At 41.7% G+C, this 22,839-nt stretch overlaps 1 protein-coding gene and 1 pseudogene across 1 annotated transcript in view; one reads left to right on the top strand and one right to left on the bottom strand.

Annotated features, from left to right (window-relative positions):
* The first annotated feature begins 8,329 nt into the window (after positions 1 to 8,329).
* On the top strand, positions 8,330 to 9,266 carry LOC128566679 (osteoclast-stimulating factor 1-like; annotated as a pseudogene).
* A 2,982-nt stretch (positions 9,267 to 12,248) lies between these two features.
* The window catches only part of LATS2 (large tumor suppressor kinase 2), a 111,769-nt gene continuing 101,178 nt past the window's right edge, over positions 12,249 to 22,839 (bottom strand). Inside the window, exons 7-8 of the mRNA XM_053563616.1 lie at positions 20,986 to 21,092; positions 12,249 to 14,538 (exon numbers count right to left, since the gene is read on the bottom strand). Of these exons, the coding sequence (XP_053419591.1) occupies positions 14,044 to 14,538; positions 20,986 to 21,092 (602 nt within the window). The 3' untranslated portion in view covers positions 12,249 to 14,043. The remainder of the gene's footprint in view (positions 14,539 to 20,985; positions 21,093 to 22,839) is intronic.

Below are 22,839 nucleotides of genomic sequence, written 5' to 3' on the forward strand. Positions count from 1 at the left end.
GTTTCCCCTCACCCCACACAATATGTGGTGTGTGCTGGGATCGAGATCTGTAGGGTCAGAACTCTGGGGGATTCCCAGGGAGGCTTCATCTCCTTGAGCTGGATGTCTAAGTGCATGTAGAGGTTTTCAAGGTAAAAAAGTGGAGGAAACAGCTTTTGAGGTATACAGGAGACACAAGCAGAAGTGATGGAACCCTGAAGGACCATGTACACTTAAAGATTATTCAAGGATTTGGGTGTGGCCATGGCACAGGTGGTATAGCAATGACTTTAGTAAAAGTCTTTAATGAAGATCACCAAACACAAAAATTAGTCTGATATGGATCGAGGTCTAATATAAAAGCTACAGTCAAAAATCTTCTAGAAGAAAACACAAGAGAACTTCTTCATGACCTTAGGGTAAGAAAAGATTTCTTAACTAGAACACAAGAAGCATTAACAGAAAACAAAAAATAAATTGGGCTTCATTAAAATCAAACCTTTCTGCTCTTTAAAAGACATCATTAAGCAAATTAGGTAGAATAGTCTCAAAATATACATCTACAAAGGATTTGTATCCAAATCTTATGCTTGCAGTGCAACACAGTGGAGTTTTCTATCTCAGGCATGATCTCATCACAGTATTTCCCATTATGGAAGGTAAGAACTTAACTCTTTTTTTTTTTTTTTGTAGTTTCTGGCTGGGGATAGGTTTGAACCCACCACCTCCGGCATATGGGGCTGGCGCCCTACTCCTTTGAGCCATCGGTGCTGCCACTTTCTTTCTTTTTTTTTTTTTTGAGACAGAGTCTCTGGCGCCTGGGCTAGAGTGCCATGGCCTCACTGTGATCATAGCTCACAGTAGCTTCCAACTTCTGCACTCAAGCAATCTTCCTGCCTCAGCCTTTCAAGTAGCCATGACTATAAACGCACACCACCATGCTCAGCTATTTTTTTTTTGTAGAGGGGGGCTCTCACCATGTTGCCCAGGCTAACCTCAAACTCCTGGCCCCAAGTGATCCTCACACCTTGGCCTTTCAAAGTGCTGGAATTACAGGTGTGAGCCTGTCATGTGATGCCAGATCCTCATTTTTTTTTTTAAACTCTTTTATTGTTTTTTAAAAAGTTGTATCTTGTTCTTGTTTCAAAGTTGCAATGTCTTCTCTTAACACCTTCAAATATTAATGATTGTGGAAGCGTTCTCCTTGCACAGCCTCTTTCACTTACGCTACTTTTTTTGTCTGTGGGTTTTTGTTTGTATCATCCATGTTAGAGGCTTTCCTGGGTTCATTTAGTCCTCAGAGGTTCAGATCTGAGAGGTAGACATTAAATGGTGCCTGAAAGCCTTCTCTGAGTGTGTGGCTGAAGCTTCAGTGTAAAGTAATCTGGCTGGGCCCTCTAGGTGGAGAACCTTGAGAGGCCACTGAGAAGACCCCACAAGAATGCCTGGCTATTTTTCCTATTTTTAGTGGAGATGGGGGTCTCACCCTTGCTAAGCTCAAGCAGCTCACTCCTGACATCAAGGGATCCACCCACCTTGGCACTCCTGGAGTGCTAGGATCACAGGCATGATCCCCTGTGCCTGGCCTTAGGTAACTTCTAAAAGAGACCAGGGCTCTTTATTGGAGCATTCTCCTCACCTCAGTCAGGTTCTATGTGCTGCCATTACCTGGGCCTTTGGAGAATTTTATGACGTTAACTAGGTTGGTTCTCCACTTTCTCTGATGCCAGCTTAGGTTGCAGAATTCTTGAGTTTGTCCACCTAAGTTTGAGCTCCTACAATTGTGCTATTATTGTATTTTCCACAATTCTGGGTTTTACCTTTTTCGAAAATCTCTTTTCAGGAATTCCAGTTTCTGGTCAAGAGCTTAGAAGTCACCCTCTATCCTAACAACAAATAAAAAGCTGGGCAAGCTCCACTGTCATACTTTAAAGATCTTGAAAAAAATAATACTTCGTTTTATGTGTGGAATAAATAAAAACCTCAAATAGCCAGAGACATTACTCAGAAATAAAAACAAAGCAGGAGGAATCACGCTACCAGACCTCAGACTATACTATAAATCGATAGTGATCAAAACAGCATGGTACTGACACAAAAACAGAGAGGTAGATGTATGGAACAGAATAGAGAAACAAGAGATGAACCCAGCTACTTACCGTTATTTGATCTTTGACAAGCCAATTAAAAACATTCAGTGGGGAAAAGATTCCCTATTTAAGAAATGGTGCTGGGTGAACTGGCTGGTGACCTGTAGAAGAATGAAACTGGAACCACACTTTTCACCATTAACTAAGATAGACTCTCACTGGATACAATATTTAAACTTGAGACATGAAACTATAAAAATACTAGAAGAGAGTGCAGGGAAAACTCTTGAAGAAATCGGTCTGGGCGAATATTTTATGAGGACCCCCCTGGACAATTGAAGCAGCTTTAAAAATACACTACTGGGACCTGATCAAACTAAAAAGCTTCTGCACAGCCAAGGACACGGTAAGTAGAGCAAGTAGACAGCCCTCAGAATGGGAGAAGATATTTGCAGGTTATGTCTCCAACAAAGGTTTAACAACCAGAATCCACAGAGAACTCAAACGTTCAAGCAAGAAAAAAACAAGCAATCCCATCTCAGAGTGTGCAAGGGACTTGAAGAGAAACTTCTCTGAAGAAAGGCGCACGGCTTACAGACATATGAAAAAATGCTCATTATCCTTAATCTTCAGAGAAATGCAAATCAAAACTACTTTGAGATATCATCTAACTCCAGTAAGATTAGCCCATATCACAAAGTCCCAAGACCAGAGATGTTGGCGTGGATGTGGAGAAAAGGGAACACTTCTACACTGCTGGTGGGAATGCAAATTAATACATTCCTTTTGGAAAGATGTTTGGAGAACACTTAGAGATCTAAAAATAGATCCGCCATTCAATCCTATAATTCCTCTATTAGGCATATTCCCAGAAGACCAAAAATCACATTACAACAAAGATATTTGTACCAGAATGTTTATTGCAGCCCCATTCATAATTGCTAAGTCATGGAAAAAGCTCAAGTGCCCATCGATCCACGAATGGATTAATAAATTGTGGTATATGTACACCATGGAATATTTATGCAGCCTTAAAGAAAGATGGAGACTTTACCTCTTTCATGTTTACATGGGTGGAGCTGGAACATATTCTTCTTAGTAAAGTATCTCAAGAATGTTAGAAAAAGTAACCAGTGTACTCAGCCCTACTATGAAGCTAATTTATGGCTTTCTTTTTTTTTTTTTTTGTAGAGACAGAGTCTCACCTTATCGCCCTTGGTAGAGTGCTGTGGCATCACACAGCTCACAGAAACCTCCAACTCCAGGGCTTAGGTGATTCTCTTGCCTCAGCCTCCCAAGTAGCTGGGACTACAGGCGCCGGCCACAATGCCCGGCTATTTTTTTTGTTGCAGTTTGGCCGGGGCCGGGTTTGAACCCGCCACCCTCGGTATATGGGGCCGGCGCCCTACCCGCTGAGCCACAGGTGCCGCCCTAATTTATGGCTTTCATATGAAAGGTATAATCCAGTTATAACCTAAGAATATGGGAAGGGTAAGAAGGAGGGCAGGGAGGGTGGGAGGATCGGCGGAGGGAGGGTGATTGGTGGGATCACACCTATGGTACATCTTACAAGGGTACATGTGAAACTTACTAAATGTAGAATATAAATGTCTTAACACAATAACTAAGAAAATGCCAGGAAGGCTATGTTAACCAGTGTGATGAAAATATGTCAAATGGTCTATAAAACCAGTGTATGGTGCCCCATGATTGCATTAATGTACAGAGCTATGATTTAATAATAAAATTAAAAAAATAAAAACAAAAAACAATAACAAGTGTCAGAGGCTGAGTGAGGACTTCTACCTTACTAGGCAATAATGAGACACTATGCTTACCTTCCCTGTCAAAGCAGTGTCAGTGAAAGACAATTAAAACAGAGGATCCAAAGTCTCAAAACATAACATAAAAATGTTGGGAATCACTCATCACACTTAAGAACCAGGAAGACCTCAAAACTCAGTGAAAAAAAAAATGCAGACGCCAACACTGAGATGACAGAGGTTAAAATTATCTTATATATATGTATACACACACACATGTATATGTGTATTTTTTTTTTTGAGACAGGGTCTTTCTTTGTCACTTGAGACTGCTGTGGTGTCACCATAGCTCATAGCAACCTCAAACTTTGGGGTTCAAGCACTCTTTCTTCTTCAGGCTCCCAAGGAACTGGGACTATTGGTGCCTACCACAATGTCCGGCTAATTTTTCTATTTTTAGTAGAGATGGGGTCTCTACTGGTCTTGAACTCTCATGGTCAAGAAATCCTCCTGCTTTGGCCTGCAAAAGTGCCAGGATTACAGGTGTGAGGCACTATGCTCAGGCAGAATTATCCAATATTTTTAGTCAGCCATAATAAAAAGGCTTCAATGAGTGATTACAAACACTTCTGAAACAATGAAAAGTTTGAAAGCTTCAGTAAGGAAATAGAAATCTAAAACAAAGAGTAGAATTTAATTTTTTTTTTTTTTTTTTTTTGTAGAGACAGAGTCTCACTGTACCGCCCCCGGGTAGGGTGCCGTGGCGTCACACTGCTCACAGCAACCTCCAACTCCTGGGCTTAAGCGATTCTCTTGCCTCAGCCTCCCGAGCAGCTGGGACTACAGGCGCCCGCCACAACGGCTATTTTTTTGTTGCAGTTTGGCGGGGGCTGGGTCCGAACCCACCACCCTTGGCACATGGAGCCGGCGCCCCACTCACTGAGCCACGGGTGCCGCCCAAGTAATTTAATTTTTAGAAGTAAAAAGTATAATAATTTGGCCTGGCACCCATAGCACAGTGGTTATGGTGCCAGCCACATGCACCAAGGCTGTCGGGTTTGAACCCAGCCCAGGCCAGCTAAACAATAATGACAACTGCAACAAAAAAAAATAACCAGGTGTTGTAGTGGGTGCCTGTAGTCCCAGCTACTTGGGAAGCTGAGGCAAGAGAATCACTTAAACCCAAGAGTTTGAGATTGCCATTAGCTGTGACACCAGAGCACTCTACTGAGGGCAACATAGTGAGACTCTGTCTCAAAAAAAAACAAACAAAACATACACACACACACACACACACATATAAAATAACTAAAGTGAAAAGCTCAGTGAGGACAGGCTCAGGTACAGGATCGAAGGGCCAGAGAAGAGAACTAGTGAACTGGACGCCAGAACAATAGAAATTACCCACAGTGAACAACAGAGAAAAATGGGGGGGAGCCAATGCTTAAGAATTATAATAGCCTGGGCGGGGTGGTTCACGCCTATAATCCTAGCACTCTGGGAGGCTGAGGTGAGTGAATTGCTGGAGCTCACTGAGTTTGAGATCAGCCTGAGCAAGAGTGATACCCCATCTCTAAAAAAATAGCCGGGCGTTAGGATGGGCGCCTGTAGCGCCAGGTACTTGGGAGGCTGAGGCAAGAGAATTGCTTGAGCCCAAGATTTTGAGGTTGCTGTGAGCTATGATTTCAGAGCACTCTACCAAGAGTGACCAAGTGAGACTGGTCTCAAAAAAAAAAAAATATAGCTGGGCCTTGTGGCAGGCACCTGTAATCCCAGTTATCTGGGAGGCCGAGGCAAGAGGATCATTTTAGTCCAAGAGTTTGAGGTTGCTGTGAGCTATAACACCACAGCTTCTATTAAAGGTTACAAAGTGAGACTCTGTCTCAAAAAAGAAAAAATTATAACAAAATATCTAATATTTGTATTATTAAAGTCCTAGCAGGAGAGTTAGAAAGGGCAGAGGGATGAATTAATGGTTGAAAACTTCCCAAAAAATTTGTCAAGAGAAATAAACCTACAGATCCAAGAAGCTGAGTGAAGCAGAAACAGGATAAAGACAAATCTAAGCCAAGATATCTTATAAATTTCTACAAAGTGATCAAAGAAAAATTCTTGATGAGCATTTTGAAAAAAAATTAAAAATCTTTGAATGTACCAAGAGAAAAACGACGACAACAGATTCTCTTCAGAGACCACAGAGGCCAGAAAGAAGAGGCACACTTTTTTTTTTTGTAGTTGTTGCAGTTTCGCCAGGGCTGAGTTCGAACCCACCACCCTCGGTATATGGAGCCGGCACCCTACCCACAGAGCCATAGGTGCTGCCTGGGCACAAATTATTTTTTAAGAGCTGAAAGAACTGTCCACTCAAGAGTTCTATAGCTGGTAAAAATACCTTTCAGGAATGGAGGAGAAATGAAGACTTTTTTTTTTTTTTTTTTAATACAGAGTCTCATTTTGTTGCCCTCTGCGGAGTGGTATGGCCTCCCAAGTAGCTGGGACTACAGATGCCCGCCACAAAGCCCAGCTAGTTTTTTAGAGACAGGGTTTTGATCTTGTTCAGGCTGGTCTGGAACTCCTGGGCTAACAAATCCACCTGCCTGGGCCTCCCAGAGTACTAGGATTATAGGCATGAACCACTGTGCCCAGCTGAAATAAAGACATTTTCTTTTCTTTTTTTTTTTCTCATTTGAGACAGAGTCTCACAATGTCACCCTTGGTAGAGTGCTGTGGTGTCATGCTCACAGCAACCTCCAACTCTTGGGCTTAAGTGATTCTCTTGCCTCAGCCTCCACGTAGCTGGGACTACAGGCACCTGCCACAATGCCCAACTATTTTTTTTTGTAGTTGTCATTGTTTAGCTGGCCCTGCCGGTTTCGAACCTGCCAGCCTCACTGTATGTGGCTGGCACTGTAACCACTGTGCTACGGGTCCCGAGCCTAAAATGAAGACATTTTCAAATGAAGAATTTGTCACTTCTCCTAAAAGAATGGTTAAAGGATATTCTCTAAAAGCAAGGGAAAAGGTAAAAGAAAAAAAAAAAACCGTAGCACATCAGGAAGCAAAAATACCAGTAAATATTATAGACTCCTTCTCCTCCTGAGTTTTCTAAACTATGTTCAATGTTTGAAACAAAAAATGGTAACATTATCTTTTGCGAGTAAAGAACCCCCCCCAAACAATGCTGCTATTTTGTGTGGTTTCCTCCCTTTACAACAGGCCATGTGTATCTCATACCAGTGTCCTTTATTTTTGCCTGCTAAGGTAAATAAACTCATACTGCCCACTAAATTTAGGCTTCTTTTGGAAATGGAGTATTATCTTGCCAAGGAAAGCTTCTATTCTGATGGAAAAGATACAATGAGGTTAATAATGCCAGTATAGTACTACCTATAAATTTGCACTTAATAGCAAAGATCTTTTTTTTCTTTTTGAGACAGAGTCCCACTTTGTCACCTGCAGTAGAGTGCCATGACGTCACAGCTTACAGCAACCTCCAACTTCTGGGCTTAGGCAATTCTCTTGCCTCAGCCTCCGAGTAGTTGGGGCTATAGGCGCCCACCGCAACACCCAGCTATTTTTTTGTTGCAGTTAAGCTGGGGCCAGGTTCCAACCTGCCACCCTTGGTATATGGGGCCGGTGCCCTACTCACTGAACCACAGGCCCCGCCCTAATAGCAAAGATCTTGATTATCCTAAGGTTTGTCAGTGGAAATACAATTTTGAAAGTAGAGACTGAGGCTTTAAATTTGGTTTATAAATCATATATGGAGGAAGTAGGAGGAATTTGATAAACTCCATTTCAAAAATCTGTAGTACCTAGAAGATGGACAGGAAGCACACCGTGGTTTTGCCAAGGACACATAATGCCTAAGTGTGAAGAAAATTAGGAAGGAATGTGATACACTATTTCTTTCCTCAACAGACACTCCAATCACACCCCAAAATGACCACAAATATGTTGAAGCTAGGCCCAGCGGTGCCCTTGCAATGCTCTGAGCAGTCTCCCTCTTCTGTGGAATCTGTCAGAAACAGTAAAGGAGTCTGTTCTCAGTAATCGGTTATCTGGCCACAAGCCCAGTTAGATAGTTCCTTTTAACTGAGTAGAAGAGATGAAGTAAGGAGTCAGAAATCTTTTGGGTTTCTCTGAGGCAGGCCCTAATCACCAATACATAAATAAAACATGAAATTAGGATCATTGCTTTTAAGGACATTCACGTGGGTATTAACCATGCACAAAGACGGTCTAGTTTTCTTTTAAAAAACATACTGGTTTTTCCGTTTTTCTTTTAATTTACTTTTTTGATTAATATAAGGGTACATACAGACGGGGCAGGGCGCTCTGCCTGCGTCCAGCATCTGAGAGTGAGTGCAGGTCCTTGAGGGTGCACAACTGCAAACCAGACGAGAAGAAACTTTGGAGTGCCTGAAGTGCCCGCTGACGGAGTTATCGGTTGGCTTTTTGGTGCGGTTTTTAGGATTAGCCGCTCAAGGAAGCGAAATGTAGAAGCCACCACCCAAACCAGTCAAACCAGGGCAAGTTAAAGTCTTCAGAGCTCTGTATACATTTGAACCCAGAACTCCAGATGAATTGTACTTTGAAGAAGGTGATATTATTTACATTACTGACATGAGTGATACCAATTGGTGGAAAGGCACCTCTAAAGGCAGGACTGGACTAATTCCAAGCAACTTCGTGGCTGAGCAGGCAGAATCCATTGACAATCCATTGCATGAAGCTGCAAAAAGAGGCAACTTGAGCTGGTTGAGAGAGTGTTTGGACAACTGAGTGGGTTGTTAACGGCTTAGACAAAGCTGGGGGCACAGCCTTATATTGGGCTTGTCACGGGGGCCACAAAGATACAGTGGAAATGTTATTTACTCAACCAAACATTGAACTGAACCAACAGAACAAGTGAGGGGACACAGCATTGCATGCTGCTGCCTGGAAGGGTTATGCAGATATTGTCCAGTTGCTTCTGGAAAAAGGTGCTAGAACAGACTTAAGAAACAATGAGAAGAAACTGGCCTTCAACATGGCTACTAATGCTGCCTGTGCGTCTCTCCTGAAAAAGAAACAGAGAACAGATCCCATTCAAACATTAAGCAATGCCGAGGACTATCTTGATGATGAAGACTCAGATTAATTCCATTCCAGAGCTTTGAGATCTAATACTTCTGTTGCTTTTGCCATTCCATAATTTTGTCTTTGTCAGGAGAGTGTTGGTAACAGTAAAAAAACAAAAAAGAAGTATGTATGAACACAGCAGTGTTGCAAGTGTTTGAGTACAACATGTAAATGAATAGTTCTTACCTTTGGTTTGTCAATAAGTGACTTGATACTTTCTGTGTAAAACACATTTAGGTTCCCCAGAGTAGAACAAGAAGAGATTATTTCTATTTATCAAGCTAAAGGAATTTTAAGAAATTTTTTCTTTAAAAAAAAAAAAAAATCAATCGGGCGGCGCCTGTGGCTCAGTCGGTAAGGCGCTGGCCCCATATATCGAGGGTGGTGGCCCCATATACCGGCCCCGGACAAATTGCAAGCAAAAAAAAAAAAATAGCCGGGCGTTGTGGCGGGCGCCTGTAGTCCCAGCTACTCGGGAGGCTGAGGCAAGAGAATCGCCTAAGCCCAGGAGTTGGAGGTTGCTGTGAGCTGTGTGATGCCACGGCACTCTACCAAGGGCCATAAAGTGAGACTCTGTCTCTACAAAAAAAAAAAAAAAATCAATCAAGTTTTTTTATTTTAGTTAAAGTTCTTTCTTTTTTCTTTTTTTTTTTTAGTTAAAGTTCTTTACCTCAAGGATTGAGCTATTTTGAGTGGATTTTTCGGGGGTGGAGTGCTTATTATAAATAATAAATCAACATACTTAACAGAAAATTGTCAGCTATTCTGACAAAAATAAACATTTTAAGAGACTTTAAAAAAAAAGGTACATACGATTAGGTTACATAGTTTGCATTTGTAAGGTAAAGTCTGAGTTGTAGTTGAGCCCTTCATCCAGTCTTTTGCTCTACAGTGTACCTGTTAAGCAGGATCATATCAAACCCCCTCCTTCTCTTCCCCCACTACAATTTCTTTCAAAATAAATATCTAGTAAAATTTTTTAAATTATGTAGTCAATGCGCAAAGATCAAAAAGGTTGATAACGTATGACTGGCAAGCAGCAAACGCTCCTATATATTTATTTCTATTGGGAGTATATATTGACAGTATAAATTTGACTGTATCTTATAAGCTAAGAAGTTAACCTGTTATTCTTTAATGGATGCTGGACCAAGACAAGAGACTCCTCCTCAGAGAAAAATAACTTTATTTTTTACAACACAGAAAATACTGTTTGTAGCAATTCCCATTGGGGCCATGTGGAAGACCCAGACCCAAGCCTGGAGAATCAACCTCTTTTAAAGCAAGTAGTAAGCAAACTTGCTCTTAGATCTAAAGAGAGGTATTACCTTAAGTTGATCCCTGCCAACCCAACCCTGAGAAACAGCCCCGTCAAGCCTTGCATTCTTGGTGCACCTAGCAAATGTGTAGCAGAGAGTCAGGGAGGAATTATGTACAACATGTATGCAGGGCAATTTGGCAATAAAAATTACAAATTCACTTAACTTATGACCTAGGAACTCTACCTCAAGGAATCTGTCTACATAATTACTTTCACATGTATAAAATGATGGCTATTAAGAGAATATCCTCTAATACTGTTTATAACTGAAAAAGATCACAAGATCAGAAACAAATGAATGTCCATTGACGTGAGACTAGTTTGAATATAATACCTTGAGAATGAAACATTACGCAGTAAGAATCACTGGCTGGATGGGCGGCGCCTGTGGCTCAGTGAGTAGGGCGCCGGCCCCATATACCGAGGGTGGCGGGTTCCAACCCAGCCCCGGCCAAACTGCAACCAAAAAATAGCCGGGCATTGTGGCGGGTGCCTGTAGTCCCAGCTGCTCGGGAGGCTGAGGCAAGAGAATCGCGTAAGCCCAAGAGTTAGAGGTTGCTGTGAGCCGTGTGACGCCACGGCACTCTACCCGAGGGCAGTACAGTGAGACTCTGTCTCTACAAAAAAAAAAAAAAGAATCACTGGCTGGGGCGGTGCCTGTGGCTCAGGGTAGGGCGCCGGCCCCATATGCCGAGGGTGGCATGTTCAAACCCAGCCCCGGCCAAACTGCAACAAAAAAATAGCCGGGCGTTGTGGCGGGCGCCTGTAGTCCCAGCTGCTCGGGAGGCTGAGGCAAGAGAATCACTGAAGCCCAGGAGTTGGAGGTTGCTGTGAGCTGTGTGACGTCACAGCACTCTACAGAGGGCAATAAGGTGAGACTCTGTCTCTACAAAAAAAAAAAAAAGAATCACTGGCTGGGTGTGGTGGCTCACTCCTGTAATCCTAGCACTCTGGGAAGCTAAGGGGGCAGGATCCCTTGAGCTTAGGAGGTCTAGCCTGAGCAAGAGCAAGACCCAGTCTTTATTAAAAATAGAAAAATTAGCTGGGTATTGTGGTGTGTGCCTGTAGTCCCAGCTACTTGGGAAGCTGAGGCCAGAGGATCCTTGGAACCTAGGAATTTGAGGTTGCTGTGGACTATGACATCACAGCACGTCTAGCCTACACAACAGAGTGAGACTCTGTCTCAAAAAAACAAAACAAGGCTCGGCGCCTGTGGCTCAAGCGGCTAAGGTGCCAGCCACATACACCTGAGCTGGCGGGTTTGAATCCAGCCCAGGCCCGCCAAACAACAATGATGGCTGCAACCAAAAACAAACAAAAAAATAGCCGGGCATTGTGGCAGGTGCCTGTAATCCCAGCTACTTGGGAGGCGGAGGCAGAAGAATCACTTGAGCCCAGGAATTGGAGGTTGCTCTGAGCTGTGATGCCATGGCACTCTACCCAGGGTGACAGCTTGAGGCTGTCTCAAACAAAACAAAACAAAACAAAACAAAACAAAGACTAACCCAAGTAAACAAACTGGTATACTTCTGAATTTCTTAATACCATCTACTATTTAAATGAAACTAAGTGGAATTATCTTCTCAGTTTAAGTATTAGGGGATTAGCTGCTATTCAGGATTTACTTTATCCCCCTCCAAATATATTTGATATCCCACTTAAACCACTTGACAACCCTAATGAGGTATATTTTGTTCATATTTAATAGAAGAGAAGTTGGTCACAGAGCCACAGCCTGATTGATTAGAAGAACATTGCACGTCTAACTGCAAGCCCTTTTTCCACACCCCTTCGAGACAGAGTCCTATTTGGGGAGCTATCCCCCCGCACCCCCCATCTTGTGACAGTGGCTCCAAGAGCAGTTCACAACGTTGGCTGCATGTGAATCACAGGGAAGCACAAGGAAGCTATAAAAGGCGGATAAAAGCAAGAACCTACAAGTTCCAATAAAACATGACACTGTAAGATTCAGAGTCAAAATTTTAATAATAAATTGTGCCAGTAGAAGCTTTTCAAGGCAATGATATATCAATAAATAATAGTTAAATCGAGTTCCTGAGAAAGAACCTACCACATGAAAGTATGTCAGAGCGCTGTAAATAACATGGCATTACTATAAAATAGCAAAAATACTGACAGTCACGATTACAAGCACAGCAGACTTCAGAATGTGCCATTCATACAAATGTAAACCAGTACACAGGAATTTTTTTTTTTTTTAGTTTAGACACTGATAAACTTGTAAGTGTTGTTGCCTAGATATATGCTAAATAATGGATACATTATCATTATGCTAAGAATGTCAAGGAAAAAATATGTGGAATAATATGAAAAATATGCATCAGATTTTTTAAAAAGCAAAAAAGAATTGAAATTTTACTCAAATATAAATCGCTTTAAACAGGTATCATACTAATCTGAAATAAGGAATATTTTTTGTTTATATATACGCAACTATACTTCTAAGAAAATACGTATGACTTATTTTTTTATTTGAATGTTACTTTGAAGAATCTTTGCTTTTTTACAAAAGTTAGAAAAATGTACTGTTTAAACCAAGTTAAGATTTGACACTTCAAAGCACACTAAAAAAAATGTAAAGAGCCATTAGAATATTACTCAATTTCATGAGGGTAACATATCAGCTACCTAAGACAAGTGGAAAAACGTTCATTAACCTTTCAGTGTGAGCACTCTGCTGGTAAGAAGTAGTAAGGTCAGAGCTATTAAATTCCACATACCAGCTATACCAAGGTGAAAGACCACACTGACTAGACAAAAGGACATAGGTCTGCAATTAAATTTTTGGCATAGCTAAATTAATCCCTTTAAGTTTAGTATATGACAAAAGTTTAAATTTACCCCTTGAAGAATCCAATCATATCCAAGACATACACACACACAAACACACACACACACCATTTCTCAGTTATACATCTGCATTTCTTTAACACAACAATAAGAGATACAATCATAGTGAAGAAGTCATCCACGCGATACATTATCAGCACTGTCTAGAACACCTCATTTAAGACACTTGGTAAAAATATATTCACAGGACCTGCTGTGAATGGCAAGATACGGAAATTTTATAATAGAAAAACCCTGCTCATGCAGCACTCTGTACACACTGGACATCCAAAGTCTTACCACATTACCTTGCTCACACTTCCTATTATACTATAATATGCAAAAAGCCAAAAAAAAAAAAAAAAAGCAGCTTTTAACATTATATCACAATTTTGAAATGTGGGGAAGAAATACAAGATAAAAACCATAGTGTGAATAAAATGGTCTCAGTGACATCTGAGCAGAGTGTTATCTTTTTTATACATTATTGCACAGAGAGTTCTTATCACATGTTCTTTAGTTTTTGTGTCTTTTCCTAAATGTGAGTAAGTGCTATGGATAAAATACACATGTAGAAAATAACAGCAGCATGATTTGTCAAAGTTAAATCCCTATAATTTAGTAAGAAAAAAATGGATATAAACAAAATAAGTGCTCTTTCTAAACTGTACTAAGTTTTTAAAATATTGTTTTAATGCAGTATAGGTCCTTAAATGCCAATTCAAAGCAATGCTGAGTCCTTTTATAAAAAGTGTCTTGTTTGTTTCAGGTTTTCTTGGTGAAGACTAGAATTTCAAGTGAAGTAATCAACAGACTAATTGAAAATTAAATGGCCCACAGCTTCCACAGGAGCCTCAGGACCAGCCAGGGCACCTAACCCTGGTGGAAGTGAGTGGTGGGGCTGCCCAGTCACCATCTACACGTATACTGGCTGGCAGCCTTCAGTCTGATCCACTAGGTTGGGGTTTTCTACATCTGAGTTCTCAGACTGTGCAGATTCTGCTCCCGAAGGCTTTGGGCATCTAAAGGGGTAGCCATTGTCGTCAAAGAACCTTCGGAAAGTGAATTCATAGAATGCGTGCTCAGGGTGTTTGTTATTGGGGGAGGTGAGTGTGTCCCAGGCCTTGGCACTACCTTGGCTAGTGTCGTTCCAGGGGTTTTCTTCATCTACGGGGTCAAAGTTTGAGGTGTCCATGGGGTGGGCGATCGTGGGAACATAGGGGGCTGGCTGTTTCCGGATATCACTGGAGAAGTCGATGGTACTGAAGAATGGGTGGGCCTTCAGGTCGTTGGCCCCGTCCCTCCCCAGGCGGTGGTCTGCAGCACAGCACAATTTGGTGATGAGGTCCCTGGCCTCAGGGCTCAGCTTGACCTGGGCTGGAATGTGGAGGGTATTCTCCCAGTTTATCACCTGAAGAGACAGCAGAACCAAAGTTATAGTCTGTCCTTGTATCTCAAGGCCAGTCTAGAGAAGCCGTGTGATAATGTGACTTTTAAATACTGTTTAGCCAAAGAATTTTGTGATTTCTACTAAATTAAAGACTCATAGTCTGTGAGTCATCCTTTAGCAAGGGATTTCTGTTGAGCCATTATGGCTCTCATTCAGTACTTAGTATGGGCGAGAGATGGTCAACTGGGGTTTTATAAAAGGAAAAGAAGGGGAGGGAGGGAAATAAATAAATAAATAAATAAGTAACCTCACTGAGAAGAAAAATAAAGCTGACTGACCCCACATGGCTCTGGCTTCAAGTGCTCAACTGTATGAATCAGCCATCTAGATGTTCAGTTCATACAGTTGTCAGAGATATGTCATTATGAGAAGACTGAAGAGACTTCTTTCTTATTGACACTGAGAATCAGGAGCAAACAAGGCCAGTATAATTGGCTACAGGTTGGGTGATAGGCCAGGGTAAGGCACAGAAAGAGGTGGGTGTGTGGGTAGGAGAGCTGGTTTAAACCTTAGCGGCTACTTTTGCAGATCTAAAACGGTAAAACTCCTAGAAGAAAATTAGAATGAAATCTTCATGACACCAGGTTTGGCAATGATTTCTTAAATATAATACCAAAAACACACACAACAAAAGTAAAAGTAAAGTGGGTTTCATGAAAACTTTAAACTTTTATGAAGGACATTATCAAGAAAGTGACCACAAATCAGTAGCCTTTGTATATGCCAGTAACAGCCAAGTTGAGAAGCTAATTGAGGACATAATTCCCTTTCACAGTAGCTACAAAAAAAAAAAAAAAAAAAAAAAAGGAATATACATAACAAAAGAGGTGAAGGACCTATGTAAAGAAAATTATGAAACCCTGGCTTGGCACTTGTAGCTCAGTGAGTAGGGTGCCGGCCACATACGCCAAAGCTGGCAGGTTGGAGCCAAACCTGGGCCTGCTAAACAATGACAACTGCAACCAAAAATTAGCCAGGTGTTCTGGTGGGCACCTGTAGTCCCAGCTACTCAGGAGGCTGAGGCAAGGGAATCACTTAAACCCAAGAGTTTGAGGCTCAGCACCTGTAGCTCAAGCGGCTAGGGCGTCAGCCGCATACACCGGAGTTCCGGCCCGGGTTTGGCAAATGACAACTGTAACCCCTCCCCCCCCAAAATAGCCGGGCGTTGTGGGGGGTGCCTGTAGTCCCAGCTACTTGGGAGGTTGAGGCAAGAGAACTGCTTACACCCAAGAGTTTGTGGTTGCTGTGAGCTGTGAAGCCATTGCACTCTACTGAGGGTAATATTGTGAGACCCTGTCTCAAAAACAAACCAACGAACAAAAAGAAAGAAATAAAAGAAAAAAGAAAATGATGAAACCCTAAGAAAAGAAATAGCAGAAGATAACAAATGGAAGAATATACCGTGCTCATGGCTGAGAAGAATCAATATCGTTAAAATGCCTATACTTCCCAAAGCAATCTACAGGTAATAAAAACAAAGCCAGGGGCATCAACATACCAGACTTTAGGCTATACTACAAGGCCACAGTGATCAAAACAGCATGGTATTGGCATAAAAATAGAGACGCAGACATTTGGAACTGAAGAAAACCATGAGATGAAATTAACATCTTACAGCCACCTCATCTTTGATAAACCAAACAAGAACATACATTGGGGAAAAGAATTCCTATTCAATAAATGGTGCTGGGGCTCAGCACCTGTAGCACAGTGGTTACGGTGGCAGCCACATACACTGAGCGTGGTGGGTTCGAACCCGGCTCAGGCCAGCTAAAACAATGACAACTGCAACCAAAAAAATAGCCGGGTGTTGTGGCACGCACTTATAGTCTCAGCTAATTGAGAGGCTGAGGCAAGAGAATTGTTTAAGCCCAAGAATTTGAGGTTGCTGTAAGCTGTGATGCCATGACACTACCCAGGGCGACACAGTGAGACTTTGTCTGGAAAAAAAAAAAAAAAAGGTGCTGGGAGAACTGGATAACGACATGTAAAAGACTGAAACTGGACTCTCACTTTTACCACTTACAAAAATTGATTCAAGATAGATAAAAGGCTTAAGTCTTTTAGCTTTAACTCTAAGGCTTGAAACAATAAAAAACCTCAAAGAAAGTGTGGGGGAAACACTTGAAGATGTTGGCCTGGGGAAAGACTTTATGAAGACCACTTCCATGGCAATTGTAATGACAACAAAAATAAACAAATAGGACTTAATTAAACTGAAAAGCTTCTGTGCAGAAGGAGACAATAACCAAAGCAAACAGACAACCTTCAAAATGGAAAAAGATATTTGCATGTTATGAATTGGACAAAAGCTTGATGACAAAGATCTACAGAGAACTCAAATAAATCAACAAAAAAAGATCCCAAAATCCCAAGTATCACTGGGCAAGAGACATGAATAGAACCTGTCGCTAAAGAAGACAGGCAAATGGCTAACAAACAGTTGAAAAAATGCTCATTGTCCCTAATCATCAGAGAAATGCAAATTTAAACCACCTTGAGATATCACCTAACTCCAGTGAGAATGACCCATATCCCAAAGTCTCAAACCTGCAGATGCTGGCATGGACATGGAGAGAAGGGAACACTTTTACACTGTTGGTGGGACTGCAAACTAATAGAACTTTTTTGGAAGGAAGTATGGAGAATCCTCAAAGAACTCAAATTAGACCTCCAATTTGATTCTGCAATCCCATTATTAGGCATCTATCCAGAAGAAAAAAAGTAATTTTATTGTAAGGACATTTACACTAGACTATTTTTTTTTTTTTTTTTTTTTTTGAGACAGTCTCACTATGTCGGGTGAGACATGGTATCACAGCTCACAGCAACCTCAAACTCTTGGGCTTAAGCAATTTTCCTACCTCAACCTCCCAAGTAGCTACAGGCGCCCACCACAATGCCTGGCTTCTTTTTTTTGTTGTAGTTGTCATTGTTTTTAGCAGGCCTGGGCCAGGTTTGAACCCACCAGCCCTGGTGTATATGGCTGGCACTCTAACCACTGAGCTATGGGCACTGACCTTACACTAGACTATTTATAGCAGCTCAATTTACAATTGCCAAAATGTGGAAAAAAACCTAAATACCCAGCAACCCAGGAATGGATCAACAAGTTGTGGTATATGTATACCATGGAATACTATTCAGCCATTAAAAAAGATGGAGACTTTACATCTTTTATATTAACCTGGATGGAGGTGGAACACATTCTTCTTAGTAAAGCATCACAAGAATGGAGAAGCAATAGGGCCAGGTGAGGTGGCTCATGCCTGTAATCCTAGCACTCTGAGAGGCCGAGGCAGGTAGATTGCTTGAGCTCAGGAATTTGAGACAAGCCTGATCAAGAGCAACACCCTGTCTCTAAAAAATAGCTGGACGTTGTGGCGGGCGCCTGTAGTCCCAGCTACTCAGGAGGCTGAGCCAAGAGAATCCTTTGAACCCAAGAGTTTGAGGTTGCTGTGAGCTAAGACACCACAGCACTCTACCCAGGGTGACCAAGAGAGACTCTCAAAATAAATAAATAAAATAAAATAACAGCTAATAAGCGCGTGAAAAGATGTTCAGCATCATTTAGTCATCAGGGAAATGCAAATCAAAACCACAATGAGACACCACCTCACATCTACTAGCATGGTTATTATATATCTATAAAAAGGAAAAGTAAATATTGTCAGGGACATGGAAAAATTCTTGGAACCCTTGTGCACCCTCAGAGGCAATGTAAAATGGTACAACCGTTAAGGCAAATAGTTTGGCTGTTTTAGCAGTTCCTCAAAAAGCTAAACTAGAATGATTTGTATAATCTGGCAATCCCACTTTTGGGTTATATATTCAAAAGAATTGAAAGTAGAGACTCTGACATACATACACGCTCATATTCACAGCAGCATTATCACAACAGCAAAGAGGTAGACGTCCATCAATGACGAATGAAAACAACAAAATGTGGAATATACACACAACAGACCACTGCCTATTCAGCATAACAAGGGTGCACCTTCAAGAGTTTATGTTAAGTGAAATAATATGGTTTCAAAAAGATGAATACTAGATTATTCTACTTATATGAGGTACCAAGAGCAGCCAGATTCATAGAGAGTAGAACAGGTTAGCAGGGGCTGGGGGCAGGAAGAATAGGGAATTAGTTATTACTTAATGGGGACAGAGTTTCTGTCTAGGAAAATGAAAATATTTAGGACATAGATTATGGTGATAGTTGCACAGTACTGTCTGTCAATGTATTTAACACAGAATTAGATATGTAAAATGGTTAAAACAGTCGATTTTACATTATATATATTTTATAAATATAAAAAAATCTAGTTTATCATCATGCAGGCAAATTATTGTTTAAGCACATCAGTTAGTATGCAAATTTATCCAACTTTATTGTTCCCAGAGTGAAATGAAGCCTTAAGTTTGAGTTTTTATAATTAAAGGGTTATTAATTTTGCCTCTAATATAGACTCCAGGACATATAAAGACTTTCTTTGTTTTTTTCTTGAGACAGTCTCACTATGTCACCCTGGATAGAGTGGCATGGCATCACAGCTCACAGCAACTTTCAACTCTTGGGCTTAAGTGATTCTCTTGCCTCAGCCTCCCAAGTAGCTGGGACTACAGGCACCTGCCACAACGCCTGGCTATTTTTTTTGCAGTTGTCATTGTTGTTTAGCTGGCCTGTTTAGGTGGCCAGGTTTGAACCTGCCACCTTTGGTGTGTATTGCTGGTGCCGTAACCAGTGCGCTACAGGTGCTAAGCTTATAAAGACTTTCTAGAATTGCTGTCAGTTGGAAAGTCCACTGAAGATTTCAGATTCTCAATTCAATCCTTAAGTCATTATTTATTTCAAAACAAAGCTATCCTAAAATGAATTATTTAGCATTAAACAACTAATTGATAATTACTTAATTAATTCAAATGAATATTAGGAATATGCACATCTAGCCCAACCACAAAACCGATAATTTGCAAACAATAATAATAATGCAAGTGGAAACAACCCAAAACAAATGAATGCATTTTTTTTTTTGGAGACAGCATCGCACTATGTTGCCCTGAGTGCCATGGCATCACGGCTCACAGCAACCTCAAACTCTCTGGGCTTAAGCGATTCTCTTGCCTCAGCCTCCCAAGTAGCTGGGACTACAGGCGCTCGCCACAACGCCCGGCTATTTTTTGGTTGGAACTGTCATTATTGTTTTAGCAGGCCCAGGCCAGGCTCGAACCTGCCACCTCGGTGTATGTGGCTAGTGCCCTAACCATTGAGCTACAGGCGCAGAGCCATGAATGCATTTCTTTAGATGTACAGCTGACCCTTCAACAACATGGTTTGAACTCTGTGCGTCTGCTTAGGAGTTATATTGAGATTTTCTTCTGCCTCTGCTACCCCTAAGACCCACCTTTCCTCTTCCTCTGCCTACTCAAGGTGCATATAATAAGGATGAAGGCCTTTATAATGATCTACTTCTGCTTCCCAAATAGTAAATATAGTTTTCCATCCTTATGATTTTCTTAGTAAACATTTATTTTCTCTAGCTTACTTTATTCTATCAAGAGAGTATATAAATGCGTATGACATACAAAATATGTGTTAGTTAACTATATAGGTTATCAGGAAGGCTCTGGTCAACAGTAGGCTATTAGTTATACCATGTAATCTGCGGGAGTAAAAAACTATATGCAAATTTCAAGTATATGGAGGTGGTGCCCCTAACCATCACATCATTCTAGAGTCAACTATAGGTTATAAAGTTTTGTTTGCTCTCTGCAGGGTAGGCACAGGTGGTGGGTAGGGAGCAGGTCTGCAGGATGCCTTTACTGCTTTTTTTTTTTTTTTTTTTGAGACAGAGCCTCAAGCTGTCATTCTGGGTATGGTGCTGTAGCATCACAGCTCACAGAAACCTCCAACTCCTGGGCTCAAGCAATTCTCCTGCCTCTGCCTCCCAAGCACCTGGGACTACAGGCACCCACCACAATGCCCCACTATTTTTAGGTTGCAGCTGTCATTGTTGTTTGGCGGGCCCGGGCTGGATTCAAACACACCAGCTCAGCTGTATGTGGCTGGCGGCTTAGCCGCTTGAGCCACAGGTGCCGAGCCTCCTTTACTGCTTCTTACCAGTTGTAGTTCTTCCCTGGAAATAACAAGATGGCAGATGGCCAATGTTTTAAGTAAAATTTCAGATACACATATATCAAAACTCAGGTTCAACTCTGTGGCTTTTCTTATCAAAATAAAAAATTTAAAAATACATAATTTTAAAAAATGATACTATTACTTAAAAAAAATCTATTATATATTCCTACCCTACTCAGAATAAGAGGTCAAACTTTGACCAAAGATTCACAGGTACATGAGAAAAGGAGATGTTTTTGCAACAAGCAAATGTGTGCCTCCTCCCTTGTTACCTTCAGCTGGGTTTCTGTTGGAGTAGGTGCCAAAAATGGTGGCTGCCCCACCAGCATCTCGAAGAGAATCACGCCAACACTCCACCAGTCACAGAGCTGAGTGTATCCTGAAAGACAAAGTTCACTCACTCAATCCCAATACAGGCACGACTTCTCCTCAGGTCTGGATTTTATAAAAGTCCTAAACATATGGATTTATTGCTAAATGGAAAAGCAAATTGAAGGAGCGCTGTGCTGTGTGAAAGACAGACCAACTTCCTTGCATGGGTGGCTCAGAGAAGCAAGCTAGAAAAGGCCATGCCAGGGTGCTGACACTCACTGAGGGGTGATGAGGGAAGGGGCACTTTTGTTTTCATGTTTTCAATCATTAGTCTGTGATAAACACAGGATGCATTTGTAATAGTAAAAAGTCTCTTTAATTTAAAAAGATTACTGTTTGCAACTAGACTACTTACTAATCAGAATTTTAAGGGTTTCTTTCTTTCTTTTCTGTTTCTTTTTTTAAAGAAATGGGGTCTCACCCCATGGTCCAGACTGAACTGCAGCAGTGCGATGTGATCACAACTCACTGTAGCCTTGAACTCCTGGGCTTAAGCAGTCCTCCTGTCTTAGCCTCCTAAGTAGCCACCATGCTTGGCCAGACTTTTAAGTTCTTACAGAGTTCAACAATAGAAACTACTCTGAAGGCCACAGGACCTCTACTCTACCTAAACCACACTCTTCCCAACTTTAGCTTTAAGTCCTCCTTGCCTAGGCTTCTAGCTGAGTTGTAGCATGTCCACCACCACCACCACACCTGGCCAGACGTTTAAATTCTTAAAGATCACACAAAAGGACATAAATCAAAATTAGAGGGACCAAAAAATATACAGTGCTGCAACCTATGAATAGTCAGATGAGGGTGGTCTAGAGGGCTGCCTGGGGAAGCTTCTCGGTTTCAAAAGGAGTTGGAGAGTATGGAGATGAGGAGGAAAAGGGGAGCCCTGTGGCAAGTGACAATTGGACAACTCACTGCAAACCAAGGTATGCTCCTTGTGTGAGGCCCTAGCAGAGTCAACCTTCCTCACAGACTCCTGGCTACGCCTGGTCAGGGCTGGCCTTGGGGCCTCTGGAGTGGGCGCCTTTGATTTTTTCCCACTTTTCCTTTAGGGCTCCATATCCCAGTCAAGCCAAACTCATCATCTTGATGCCATCTAATGCTTGCTGGCAGTGTATGCCAGGCCCCTCTGCTTGTTGTAGGCCCCACCTCTCCCTGTCCCAGTTCAGCACTGGAGGCTGCAGAATAGGCCCAACTACTGGCTCCTCTGGAATGCCACCCATGGTACATACTCTCAAAGTCACTACTGCTATATATATGGTACTGAGTGGTTAGGTAACTTGCCTTGAATTACCACAGCTAACAAAGAAAATCTAGGCTTATGCTGGATGGCTGGCAGACGGTGCCTATCCATATTTTAGGAGCTGGTTATCTATTACAGTTAGGTCAGCAGCCCACAATTGTTACGGACCAGGCAGGATTGCCAGAGGATCCCTCCTGTACTGAATTAGACATCATCATATTTAACAGAATGGAGCATCCATCCAGGAGACAAATTTTACTGAGCACTAGTAATACCTACTACTCTCAGCAAAGTTTACCTTCCAGGCACTTCAGATCTGGCAGGGAGAAATGGACGAAAACAAAATTTGTATACTGTCATTCTCAGTATCCAGCTGGTCATGTACAACTTAGCAAGGAGCCCGGGCAAGGGGGAATTAAAGCTAGAGCCTATTAGAGTGTGGTTTAGGCAGACTGAATAGAGGTTCCGTGGCCCTCCCAGTGGTATCCATCATCCAAGTGTGTGAAAACCGGTT

This window comes from Nycticebus coucang, chromosome 15 (genome assembly GCF_027406575.1).
Source record: "Nycticebus coucang isolate mNycCou1 chromosome 15, mNycCou1.pri, whole genome shotgun sequence".
NCBI lineage: Eukaryota > Metazoa > Chordata > Mammalia > Primates > Lorisidae > Nycticebus > Nycticebus coucang.